At 47.1% G+C, this 13,247-nt stretch overlaps 1 protein-coding gene across 1 annotated transcript in view; it reads left to right on the top strand.

The window, feature by feature from the left end:
* ccser1 (coiled-coil serine-rich protein 1) overlaps positions 1 to 13,247 on the top strand; it is a 1,211,351-nt gene that overhangs the window by 453,704 nt on the left and 744,400 nt on the right. Inside the window, 1 exon segment of the mRNA XM_038792749.1 lies at positions 1,875 to 1,985. Within this exon segment, the coding sequence (XP_038648677.1) occupies positions 1,875 to 1,985 (111 nt within the window).

Raw genomic sequence — 13,247 nt, forward strand, 5'->3', positions numbered from 1 at the left:
TGAAGGGTTTTACCCTGGCACTACCATCCAGGCACCCTGGCACTGCTACGCTGGCACCTTAACAGTTCCACCTGGGTACTATCCTGGCATTGCCAAGGTCCCAGGTAGCACTTCCAGCTGGCAGAGGCACTTCCAGGGTGTCAGGTTGGCACTGCCAAGGTGCCAAGCTGGCATCTTTTGCGTGGGAATAATCGGACCGGGAGTGCCCAGCGTGGGTGTTGGGGTGGGTGTGAGGGGGGTGTGGGACCCTCTCATGGTGCCTTGGAGGGGGTTGGGGGTCATTTTGGGGGTCCGGTCTCTCGCTGTGCTGGGGAGTTTGATGAGCAGAGCTCCTCATTGCACAAAACAGGGCTCTGTGTGTCCCCGGCATTGCCGGTTGAGGCCACTTATCGAACGCGAGCCACGTTTTATAGCGTTGTGTTTCTCGACTGGCATACTGTACATCATGCTTTGTAACTGTGTTGTCCAATACATCAGCTAGTAGCTAAGGGTAGCTAATTGCATTATTTAATCAATAAATAAATAAATAAATAAAAAATTAATAATAAACCCTGGACTCGATTCTCTGCCTCGCCAGTAGCGGAGTTATCGATGAGACAGAGAATCCAGCGTCGCAGTGTCGATATGGTTTCGATGCTCCAGCCGCTCGCTGCCGTCAGGACCAGGGTTTGCATTAAGTCTCATTTGCATCCACTGAGCGGGCCGGGCACCATATTCTCTGGGCTTACATGACTCTCTGGTCCTCTCGGCAATCATGTGGGCAAGAACTACTACTGGTCTTGACAAATGTGGCCCTGATGCGGTGGACCTCCCGTTGGGCCAAGGGGTAACTCTTTAAGGGAGTTGTTCCCAAAATCTAACCGAGGGCCACGCCTCCCCCCAAAAAGACCTGCCCACCCTCACCCCCACCAGAGACCCCCTAAATAAATAAACCACCCAGAAAAGAGACCCCTGTCAGGAAGCTCGGGAGAGGTCCAGACAGGGGCAGTGAAAGAAAATTAACACTCACCTGGGAAATACACCTGCTGGTTGGGGGCTGGTTCAGCATATTTGGCTGGACAGCTGGTTCATGATGTAGAGCAAGGCCATCAGTATTGATTCAATTCCCATATCAGCTGAGATTATTCATGAAGCCCTACCCTTCCCAACCTTGCCTCTCACCTGAGATGTGGTGATCCTCAGGTTAAACCACCATCTGTCAGCTCTCCCCCTCAAAGGGGAAAGCATCTGGAGCTATATCAACTTTACCTTGCCTCACACCTGCTGGTTCAGGTGGAGGAAGCAGCACTGGTCAATTCCTGGAAAGAGAAAACAACTCAGCTGGGTTTGAGCCCCGTCAGATCTTTGATCTCCAAGCCACTTATTCATTTATCTTATTGTGATTTTACTAGGCTGTGAATGATAGCTTCCCCACACCCCAGCAGTCAGCATTGTTCCATTCATCTGAACTCTGAAGTGATCTAATGTTTATAAATGTCAAGCTTCAATTGACAGCTCCTGGACCACTTCAAACAGAGTTAAGTGCTGTCAGTTTCTAGCTGACCACTTCAAGATCATGCAACCATGAAGGGAGGTGATTGGAAAGCACATAATTCTGTTTGAAGTGGCCCAGGATCAGTCAATCAAATCTTGATGTTGATAAACATTGAGGTTAGAGAACTTCAGCATCGCTCAGCTGGGAGTGAAGATAATGTTTGCCAAACATGGTTTCCCTTTCATAAATCCAATCTGGCTTTGTCTAATTCCGTTGAAATTTTCTAAGTGTCCTGTTATCACATCCTTCATAATAGACTCAAGCATTTTCCCTACTCCCGATATTAGGCTAAATGGTCTGTAATGATCTGTTTCCCTCTCACTCTTTTTTTAAATGGCAGGGTTATATTTGCCACCCTCCAATCTGCCAGGACGGTTCCAGAATCTAGAGAATTTTGGAATATGACAACCAACGCTTCTGTGACATTACGGGAATGTTCAGAATACAAAGGGTGAGTGTCATATCATAATTAACCACAAGATGGAGCTAGATGCAGTACTATATAAACTCACAGACTCCTGGGAGAGAGCTGGAGGAGAGCTAGAGAGGACAGTACAATTATAGATAAGAGTGTAGAGACCAGTAGTTGAGTGTAGATTGTAGATTGATAGACTATTGTTTACAATGGGCGTAAGTCAGTAATTCAGTAGTATAAATAAATGATAGCTTTGTGAATGAACTTGGCTTCTGTGGTCTTTGTGAGCACTACAACATCCATCCTGATAACAAGAATCACAAAGAACACCACTGCTTCCACTATTTCCATGGCCACCTCCTTTAGTGCTCTGTGATGTGGATTTATCAGGCCCTGGGGATTTATCAGCTTTCAAACCCATTTCCCCAGAGTATTTTGACTTGGTGCAGGTTGACAGGTTTTATTTCACGGACATGTGAATGAACAGTTCCTTGGAGCACTGTTAAATACACATTATCTCCACATGCAAGGCAAAGCATTGAGAGATATGTGTTCACGTCAGCACCACATATGCTCTGTATTCCACAACATCTGTTCCGATTGTCTTCCAGTTGCTGTAAGTAAGAGAAAATCGACCAAGGCAAAATGATTATATTCACTTTAACGGTGATGAGTAATCGCGCTTAACTGCAGCCAAAAGTCAGCCAATGCAGATCAGATCATTTGGTTGGAAAGGGCCTATAACTGTACAGTTGGCAAAGCCTTTAAAGTATTTAGCAAAGAGTTGGCAAAATAATTAGATGCTTGATTAAATAAGGAAGAAAACTGACATTTTCAGTGCTTCCAAAAGACATTCAGCACAGTAGGGAATCCTTTCTCAGATTAATAAAAACACAGCCTCGAAACACAGAATGAAACTTTTCCATACAGCTTTGTTGTGCAACAGCGCACCAAAACATTCATGGCTGCATTAAGTGAAGGTGTCATAGTGAGGTTGTTGAAAATAATAGCCATGTTTGTGAGATATTTGCTCACCATATCGACGAAGCAAAATTAAAAAGCACATGGGTTCAGCGTGATTGCCTAATGTAGTCATTGCTTTGTCAACTAGCGTTGTGTCATCAAAGGTTTGTTAACAAGTCTTGAAATGTCAAGTATTTCTGGAGTTTCACGATCTCCGGTGCAAACATGGAGCCAAACACACACCTGATCCCCGCTGCAAACAAAATCTGTGCATTTTACATCTGACTAATTTCCATTTGACACCAAAATGGCAAGCAACCTCTTCGATGCCAACAAGCATTAATCACTGATTCATCAACCAGTGAACAAAGTTGCACTGACAAATAAAAACAGGTTTGTGAATCGTTGTGATGAAAAGGCAGCTAAATGTCCTTGCTGCAGTGCATGTACAGGTAACAATCCAGCATTAAATTGGAACAGAAAGCTGGTTTATGTGAAATATTCATTACGTTTTCCAATGTCTGGTTGCGTTTTGGGTCAGGATGGGGGGCTCGGTGATGGGAATGCTGCTGAATGTCACGGGGAATTGGTTAGATTGCCCCTTATTGGTCATTGCCTGGCACTTGTGTGGTGTGAATGTCCTTTGCCACACATCAATATTGCCAAGGAAACTGGGGGTCATTTTTCTTTGAAATAATGCCTTGGAGATCTTTCATAGCCGTTAGGGGCTGGTTTAGCTCACCAGGCTAAATCGCTGGCTTTTAAAGCAGACCAAGCAGGCCAGCAGCACGGTTCGATTCCCGTACCAGCCTCCCCAGACAGGCGCCGGAATGTGGCGACTAGGGGCTTTTCACAGTAACTTCATTGAAGCCTACTCGTGACAATAAGCGATTTTCATTTCATTGAGAGAACAATGGGGACTCATCCAAAAAAGGGCATGGTACAGCATGGTACTACTGCCATATTGCATTGGATTGATTTTTAATGTTCAAATCCTGGAATGGAACTTGAAGCCAAAGGCTTCCAACTCAGAGGGGACAGTGCTACCCATTTAATAATAATTTTTATTATTGTCACAAGTAAGCTTACATTAACACTGCAATGAAGTTACTGTGAAAATCGCTTCGTCACCACACACCGGCGCCTGTTCGGGTACACTGAGGGAGAATTCAGAATGTCCAATTCCCCTAACAAGCACGTCTTTTGGGACTTGTGGGGGGAAACTGCAGAACCCAGAGGAAACCCATGCAGACACGGGGAGAACGTGCAGACTCCGCACAGATAATGAGCCGAGCCGGGAATCGAACCTGGGACCCTGGCGCTGTTAAGAAACTGTGCTAACCACTATGCTACCTTGCCGTCCTGCCAACATTAAATGGTGATCGGGTAGAATAGTAAAGGTAGAGAGAGTTGACTGTCATACCTGTTCATGCTACTGCATATATTGTCTCTGCTAAAGGTAGATAATCGAACCCGAGCTCTTTACTGATCGACTGTGTCGGTTAATTCAGCTCCCTGTAGTAGGCCCTGTACTTGGCTCAGCTGCTGCCTTTAGCTCAGTGTGCTAATAGCGCTAAACTACAGTGAGCGAAGAGCCAGCTCATGCCTCCAGAACACTGCCAGACTTATTAACCACAATATGTTAGAGATGTTTAATTGCTCAAGTATATATAGAAATGCAACTGGTCTTGCACAAAACATGTGATAGAGAATCAACACACCGGTTTTACATCCCAACCTATTTTCTTTTTCACATTGTCTGGTAAGGAAGGTCATCATGCTTCCTCCCCTGAAGGACTTTTGTCACCCAATTGGATTTTATCAACAATCCAACAGTTTTGTGGTCATTATTACTGACCGCAGCGTCCTTCTCCCAGACTCGTTAAACTGAATTCCGATTCTCAGCCTGCCCTTGTCCGGATTACAACGCACATTATCTAGATTGCTATGAGCCCGGTAATATAACCACAACACTACTGCATAGTGAAGTGCAGAACTTCAGTGATATTTAGCCGGCCCAAATGTCAGAGTGGACGTTTTACAGACTCTTAAGGAAAACAAATGCAAATAAATTGAATTAAATTATTTGAACCCACATTTTTTTTTAACCTTAGACACAATTGCCTGGGAATGTGGGAAAAGGATTTTTTGTTGTTGACAGCGAGTGCAAAACAGGTAGAGACCACCCATGAATATGACACAGTGTTGATCGCACACTTTTAGCACCTTCATCAATCTTCAAATTCCAAGCAGTATATTATTCCTTTTTCCTCTTGCAAAAAGATACCATCTATTCCTGTGCATCAGTGTTTTAGATGCTGTGTTGTTTTAAACGTGTTTGACCATATACTGGGAGTTCAATTCATCTACGTTTTGAACTAGTTTTGTAAATTCATTCATGTGATGTGGGTGTTGCTGGCGAGACCAGCATTTATTGCTTATTCCTCATTGCCCTTGAGAAGGAGGTGGTGAGCCACCTTCTTGAATTTCTCTGTAAACCCTCCTCAGTCAGAGCTGAAATTCTCTCCCACCACACCCCTCCCCAGTACTCCCCCCAAGACAACATATGTACATACACACGAGCACGCACATACACTTCTGAATCCCTTTCCAGCAAAAACAGCTGTCAGATCTTTGTCTTTCCCTCCTCATCCTGACAGACCCCAGGAATCAACCACTGATTCAAAGCAGACATCTGATCCATTCCTGTTAAGTACAGTGATAGAAGGAGTCACCAACAGTGCTATCAAGCAGCACCTACTCTGCAATAACCTGCTCACGGATGCTCAGTTTGGATTCCACCAGGGTCACTCAGCTCCTGACCTCTACAGCCTTGGTTCAAACATGGACAAAAGAGCTGAATGCTAGAGGTGAGAGTGACTGTCCTTGACATCAAGGCAGCATTTATCCGAGTATGGCATCAAGAAGCCCCAGCTAAACTGGAGTCAATGGGAATCAGGGAGAAAACTCTCTGCTGGTTGGATTCATACCTGGCACAAAGGAAGGTGGGTGTGGCGGTTGGAGGTCAATCATCTCAGCTCCAGGACATCACTGCAGGAGTTCCTCAAGGTAGTGTCCTAGGTCCAACCATCTTCAGCTGCTTCATCAATGACCTCCCTTCTATCATCAGGTCAGAAGTAGAGATGTTCGCAGATGACTGCACAATGTTCAGCACCATTCGCGACTCCTCAGACAATGAAGCAGTCCATGTCCAAATGCAGCAAGACCAGGAAAAAAGCCAGGCTTGGGCTGACAATTGGAAAGTTACATTCGTGCCACACAAGTGGCAGGCAATGACCATCTCCTACAAGAGAAGATCTAGCCACCACCTCTTGACATTCAGTGGCATTACCATCACTGAATCACCCACAATCAACACCCTAGCGGTAACCATTGATCAGAAACTGAAGTGGACTAGCCATATTAATACTGTGGCTACCAGAGCAGATCAAAGGCTAGGAATCCTACAGTGAGTAACTCACCTCCTGACCCCCAAAGCCTGTCCACATCTACAAGGCACAAGTTAGGAGTATAATGGAATACTCTCCATTTGCCTCAATGAGTGCAGCTCCAACAACACTCAAAAAGCTCAATACCACCCAGGACAAAGCAGCTGCTTGATTGCCCCCCGCTTCTCCAAACATTCAAACCTTCCACATCCGATGAACAGTGGCAGCCGTGTATACCATCTACAAAATTCACTGCAGTAACTCACCAAGGTTCCTTAGGTAGCACCTTCCAAACCCACGACCACTACCATCTAGAAGGGCAAGAGCAGCAGATACCTGGGAATACCACCACCTGGAGGTTCCCCTCCAAGTCACTCACCATCCCGACTTGGAAATATATCGCCGTTCCTTCACTGTCACTGGGGCAACATCCTGGAACTCCCTCCCTAACAGCACAGTGGGTGTACCTACACCTCAAGGACTGCAGCGGTTCAAGAAGGCAACTCACCACCACCTTCTGAAGGGCAACGATGGATGGACAATAAATGCTGGCCTAACCAGCAACGCCCCCATCCCGTAAATGAATAACAAAGAAGTAAAAACCTAGGTTCTCCATCCACAGAATCATAGAATGGACACAGCAACTCACCCCAAAAAAACATCCTTATCCTAACAGCAACCAGAGCATGTATAAAGATGAATAATAAAAACACAAAACAAAACATTCTGGAAATACTCAGAAAGTCAGGCAGCCTCTCTACAGAGACATAAGGAAGAATGTGTGAGGATTTTCATATACGTGTGTGTGTGTAAAAAGTACATTATTCAGTCAGCTGTTGTTGCTTTATATATCTTCCTTGTGCTCTTCAGTCAGGCCAGGAACTGCATGGAATTTCGCAAAGCTTGGACTGTTGCACCAAGTCGGGAAAAACAACCCTGAACTGTTTCCTTTGCAGCCTGCAAAGGTTAATGAACAACTGAGCCAAGACAGAAGAGTTTATAGAGCTCCTGCATACGTTTCCTAAACCTCCTTGTTAAACCTGTCATAAAATTAATTAACTGAGAAGGCTGCGATGCCAGCTTGCTGATCATTTAATTGCTGTGTGAGAGCAGCGGACACATATACTATTAAGGCAGGCGCGGAATTAGAGAACGACGTCAGGAGGAGATGGGAAACATCTCATACAGGCTGAGAAATTCTGTGGAATGGTGAGAATTTTAAACGGCACCCTGCAGAATTGCAGCAAGCTGAGCATCTGCATAGACAATCACAAGGCGCTTTCTCCAAAGTTCACACCGGCCATTCTTGGCAAAGTGCTGTGTGGGTTGACTGCAAACTAATAAAAAGCTTCTCAAAAACCCTGTAAGTCATCTCAAATCCTCCACCTGCGCTTAATTCAACGGTCACACTTTGAACAAATCGATGAAACTCACTTCCAGGGCATCCATAGTGAACGATTCATAAATGTTAGGAGAGGTCCGGTTTTAACTGCAAGGCTCGGACAATGTTCTATCAATCTTGCTGCAATTGCAGAACCGCTGAAAATTCGGCAAAATAACATCTGCTTTGCACTACGGGCGGCACGGTAGCTCAGTGGTTAGCACTGTTGCTTCACAGCACCAGGGACCTGGATTCGATTCCAAGATTGAGTCACTGTCTGTACGGAGTCTGCATGTTCTCCCTGTGTCTGCGTGGGTTTCCTCCGGATGCTCCGGTTTCCTCCCACAAGTCCCAAAAGACCTGCTATTAGGTGAACTGAACATTCTGAATTCTCCCTCAGTGTACCCGAACAGGCGCCGGAGTGTGGCGACGAGGGGATTTTCACATTAACTTCATTGCGGTGGAAGAGGTCTTGCACCAGGTTAAAGTTCAACAGGTTTGTTTCGAATCACTAGCTTTCGGAGCGCAGCTCCTTCATCAGGTGAGTCATTGCAGTGTTAATGTGAGCCTACTTGTGACAAAAATAAAGATTATTATTATAACCTGCTTTTGGGTTATAAGGGGCTGGTTTAGCTCACCAAGCTAAATCGCTGGCTTTTAAAGCAGACCAAGCAGGCCAGCAGCACGGTTCGATTCCCGTACCAGCCTCCCCGGACAGGCGCCGGAATGTGGCGACTAGGGGCTTTTCACAGTAACTTCATTGAAGCCTACTCGTGACAATAAGCGATTTTCATTTCATTCATTTCATTGTGTCTCCCCTGGCTGGGGTGGGATCTGGAACAAGGGGTCTGAGTTTCAGGATATGGGCTACGCCATGTAGAACTGAGATGTGGAGAAGCTTCTTCACTCAGAGGGTGATGAACCTGCGCAATCCCCTACCACAAGACTCTGTGGATGCCAATTCATTGACTATATATCGAAAGGAAATAGATTTCTAGACTCTAAAGATGCCAAGAGTTATGGGAAGGGCACAGGAGTATGGTGTTGAGATTGAAGATCAGCCATGATTATATTGAATGGTGGAGCAGACTCGAAGGGCCGAATGGCCTACTCATGCTCCTATTTTCTGAGTTTCTATCTGTACACTCTGAAGAATAACATTGATAAAATAATGTCTGCCTTCAATCATTCCTGAAAAAAGAGACAACCGTGTCGGTCCTTGTCATGTCCTTTTGCACGTGCTTTGTCACTGTTTTCTGAAGAATAATGAGCAAACATTTTTCTTCTCCAATCAACATTGATGAAAGTTTTCCTTGACTTACAATATCTTCCAGAGCCTTTTAAATGGACACCCATTTGTTTTCTTCTGAATTGGTGAGTGTCTGTCACCCTATCTCTGGTTGATCTGGAGAAGATGCTCCAAAGGAATATCAATTATCTCTGAATTTTTCGTATGAAGTAGATTTTCTGAGAAAAATATCAGCCATGCTTTGTTCCTGTCACAATAGCATCGAGATAACAATCGCAGCATATATCCACTGCGGCTGAATAACATTTGGCCCTTGATCTGCAAGGAACCACTGTTATCTGGGAGGAAATGTCAAACTCCCTTGTGTAAACATTAGAGAAAAACACGTTAGCATTCAGGGAGATAAGGTATTGTTGGGGCAGAGCGCGAATTACGTTTCCATTGGATAATTGTTGTCACCTTCTGAGCAATCAACTCAGGACTGTTGATTTCTGTTTAACTGCTCTGCTGTCTGGCTTTCACTCAGTAGTACTATTGGTGGCTTCATTGTCTTTGACATCAAACCATTCCACACCACTGGCTTCACAAAGCAATGTGTGCATGTTCCTGGTTGAGTAGTGCGACCCACCCGTGACTGGTATATGTGAGTGCCGAGGCAGTTGGGTTCAGTGAGATTTTATTGGACTGAGGTAGCTTGTCTGACCCTTGACCTGTGGTAAGTTCAGAGAAGTGGTCATCCTCCTGGCTTAACCAGTTCCATAAACCTTTGGATTGCTCACAAGGTGGACCCGAGGGGGACGGTTAATAAAGGGATACAAATGAGAGAATTTATCTTTCCAACTGTAATTTTAGCCCTTCAATACAAAAAGTAGGAAACCCCTGAGTTTCAGTGGAAAACTTTCCCTGGGCCCCCTCCTCAAATTTATCTCCCATCCTGTGCGAAATTCTCCCCAGAAATGGCAGTGTCAGGTACTGACTGAAAACCAGCGAACAGCCAGGCTTTCCGTTGAGATCTTCCCGCAGTTCGTAGTTTTTTAAAAGAGGGACATCTTTTGTACCATCATCGAGAGGGGCAGGACCTAAACACCCCGGCAAGCCATGCTCCACAGCGATTGGGGCGCCCAAATCTAACATTGAATTTAAGGACCCCCACCCCGGACATTGGGGAACACCCCATCATTGATTTCCAGTATCGGGGCCGGGATCGAACCCAGGTCCTCAGCGCCGTGAGGCAGCAGAGCTAACCACTGTGCCACCGTGCCGCCCATGTCTAGTAAATGCACCTTCACATCCGATTGCTGCAGCAGGTTGACACGCATTTGATGTCAAACTCACATGTTGGAATCATATGGAAATCGCAAAAGCATCTGTCACCAAATAGTGTAGCACAGTGAGTCCGTTGGTTAGGCAAAGGGTTGCCAATTCCAGCTGATTACATTCCTGCAGGTTTTCTCCTTCCTGTCTCCAATTAGTCCATCCTGCTTTACAGCTTTTTTATTAATCCTCCAATTTTTGTTTTATAACCGAACATCAAAAACACCCAACATTTAAATTCCTCAATGATGTTTCTCCTTACTTGCCAGCAGCAACTAAGATTAACTTTTAATTCCTTGGGACTTCAGGGCAATTTGGATGCTTGGCAACCCGAGATAAAGGTACTAAATTGCCAGTATTTAAAAAAATTGTCGACATTGTGCGAGGTAGGATGCCGTCACAAAGTGGAGGAAGGAGAGATATTTGAAACTTGGTGATTGGTGAGAGCCAATCAGGGCTAACATAGCATCCGGCGGGGGGGCCTGACCTTACGTTAGGGTGCTCTTTCAGAGGGTTGAAGCAGGCTCAATAGGCCGAATGGCTTCCTTCTACACTGGAAGGATTCTATGAGAGACCTCTGCCATCGTGAACTTCTTTTTCAGGACATATTCGGATTCAGAGCAACAAAGGAAATGGAAACTGAAGTGTTGGCTAGTGTAGACTTGAGAGATGAACAGACGCTTCCAACACTGATGAAGGTTCAACTCAATTTTATTAACTGCTTCTAACTAACTAACAGACGATGACTGTGGGTCTAAACGATGCTAACTTAAACTAGAGACCTGAGCCTTGCCCGAATCAGTTGATTCTCTCAGCACGCGTTGTACGTCTGTGCTGGGCTGGATCAGTTCTTGTTACACTCAGAGGCAGCACCCAGAATGAGCGGGAACCGTGGTGCCCTCTGCCTTTATAGTGTGTGTATTCTAACTGGTGATTGGCTGCGGTGTTTGTACATGTTGATTGGTCCCTGTGTGTGTCCATCAGGGTGTGTCTACACCATGATATACTGGTGTATATTATGACAGAAACTAATGTGGTAAACCACTGTTACACCTGTATTAGGTGATGTAAGGTAGGACCTGTACTACAGGTTCGCCGGTAGCCCCTGCCTGCTAGCTCCGCCCAGTAGGACGAGTATAAATACGTGTCCTCTATTCAGCAACCATTTCGCCAGCTGCTGTGGGAGGCCACACATCTTAGAGCAATAAAGCCTCAGTTGTATCCAACCTTAGTCTTTGTACAATTGATCATGCATCAATTTATTGCAGTAAGATTTTCGAAAAGATGGATCTCCGAATCAAACCACATCGCCTCCAGCTGGATCCGCAATCAAGCGACGACAAAAAGGACTTTAATCACTGGCTGGCTTGCTTCGAGGCCTATATCAACTCAGCGACCACCCTGTTCCGGAGGCTCAGAAGATACAGATCCTGTACTCAAGGTTGATCTCCAACGTGTTTCCGCTGATCCAGGACACCCCGAACTACGCAGACGCCATGGCGTTCCTCAAAGAAAACTACGCACAGAAAACGAACACACTCTTCGCCAGGCACGTACTCGCCACTCGCTCTCAACTCCCTGGTGAGTCCATTGAAGACTTCTGACGGGCCCTAATCCCACTCATCCGGGACTGTGACTATCAGGACGTTACGGCCACCGAACATTCCAACCTTGTTATGCGCGATTCGTTTGTAACGGGGATTGGGCCGGACCTCATACGCCAAAGATTGCTAGAAGGGGCCACGCTCGACCTAGCTGAGATTAAAAAGCTAACACTCTCCATGAAGGTCGCCTCACGTCATGCTCAGGTCTACCCCTCCGGCCGCGCGGCCCACCCCTCCTTTCCCTCGTCGACCATACAGACGGCCACCCCAACTGGGGCTTTACTCAGCCAGTACACCTGCGCCACATGCCAACCCGCGCACCCCGGGAGTCCCCGATGTTACTTCTGAGGCCAGCAGAAGCACCCTCGCCAACGCTGCCCGGCCCGCAATGCCATTTGCAAGGCTTGTGGCAAAAAGGGCACTTCACCGCGGTGTGCCAGGCCCGCGCTATCACCCCCTCCCCCCTGTCCTACACACAATGGGCGTCGCCATCTTCGTCCCGGACCACGTGCAGCCAGTGGGCGCCTCCATCTACACCTCACGGGGCCATACGTGGCCAGTGGGCGCCGCCATCTTCACCTCCCGGGGCTGCGATCAGCCAGTGGGCGCCGCCATCTTCCCCCCCTCAGTCCACGTGCGGTCCATGGGTGCCGCCATCTTGTCCAGCCCCCGCAACGTGCGGCCCATGGGCGCTGCCATCTTGTCCAGCCCCCGCCACGTGCGGCCCATGGGCGCAGCTATTTTTTCCCCCCGCAGGATCTTCAGGCGCCGCCATCTTGTCTTCTTCACGGGACATGGACGCCGACAGCATTCCACGACCTGGGCCCCCCACACTCTCCATCTTCTAACACCAGCGACGACAGACCGCAGCTCGCCTCAGTGACAATTGACCAGTCTCGGTCGCACAACCTGGCCACTGTGGCCAACCAGTGTGAGAATCAACGGTCACGTGACCTCTTGCCTGCTGGACTCCGGGAGCACCGAAAGCTTCATCCACCCGGATACGGTAAGGCGCTGCTCCCATGCTGTCCACCCCACCAATCAAAGAATCTCCCTGGCTTCCGGATCCCATTCCGTCGCGATTCGGGGGTTTTGCACGGTCACTCTCACGGTCCAAGGCGTAGAATTCAGCTACTTCCACCCCTACGTCCTTCCTAATCTCTGCACTGCACTACTACTAGGCCTGGACGTCCTGTGCAATCTCCAGAGCCTTACCCTCAAATTCGGCGGGCCCCTACCACCCCTCACTGTTTGTGGCCTCGCGACCTTAAAGGTCGATCCGTCTTCCCTCTTTGCCAATCTAACTCCGGATTGCAAACCTGTTGCCACCAGGAGCAG

This window comes from Scyliorhinus canicula, chromosome 3 (assembly GCF_902713615.1).
Source record: "Scyliorhinus canicula chromosome 3, sScyCan1.1, whole genome shotgun sequence".
Classification (NCBI taxonomy): Eukaryota; Metazoa; Chordata; class Chondrichthyes; order Carcharhiniformes; family Scyliorhinidae; genus Scyliorhinus; species Scyliorhinus canicula.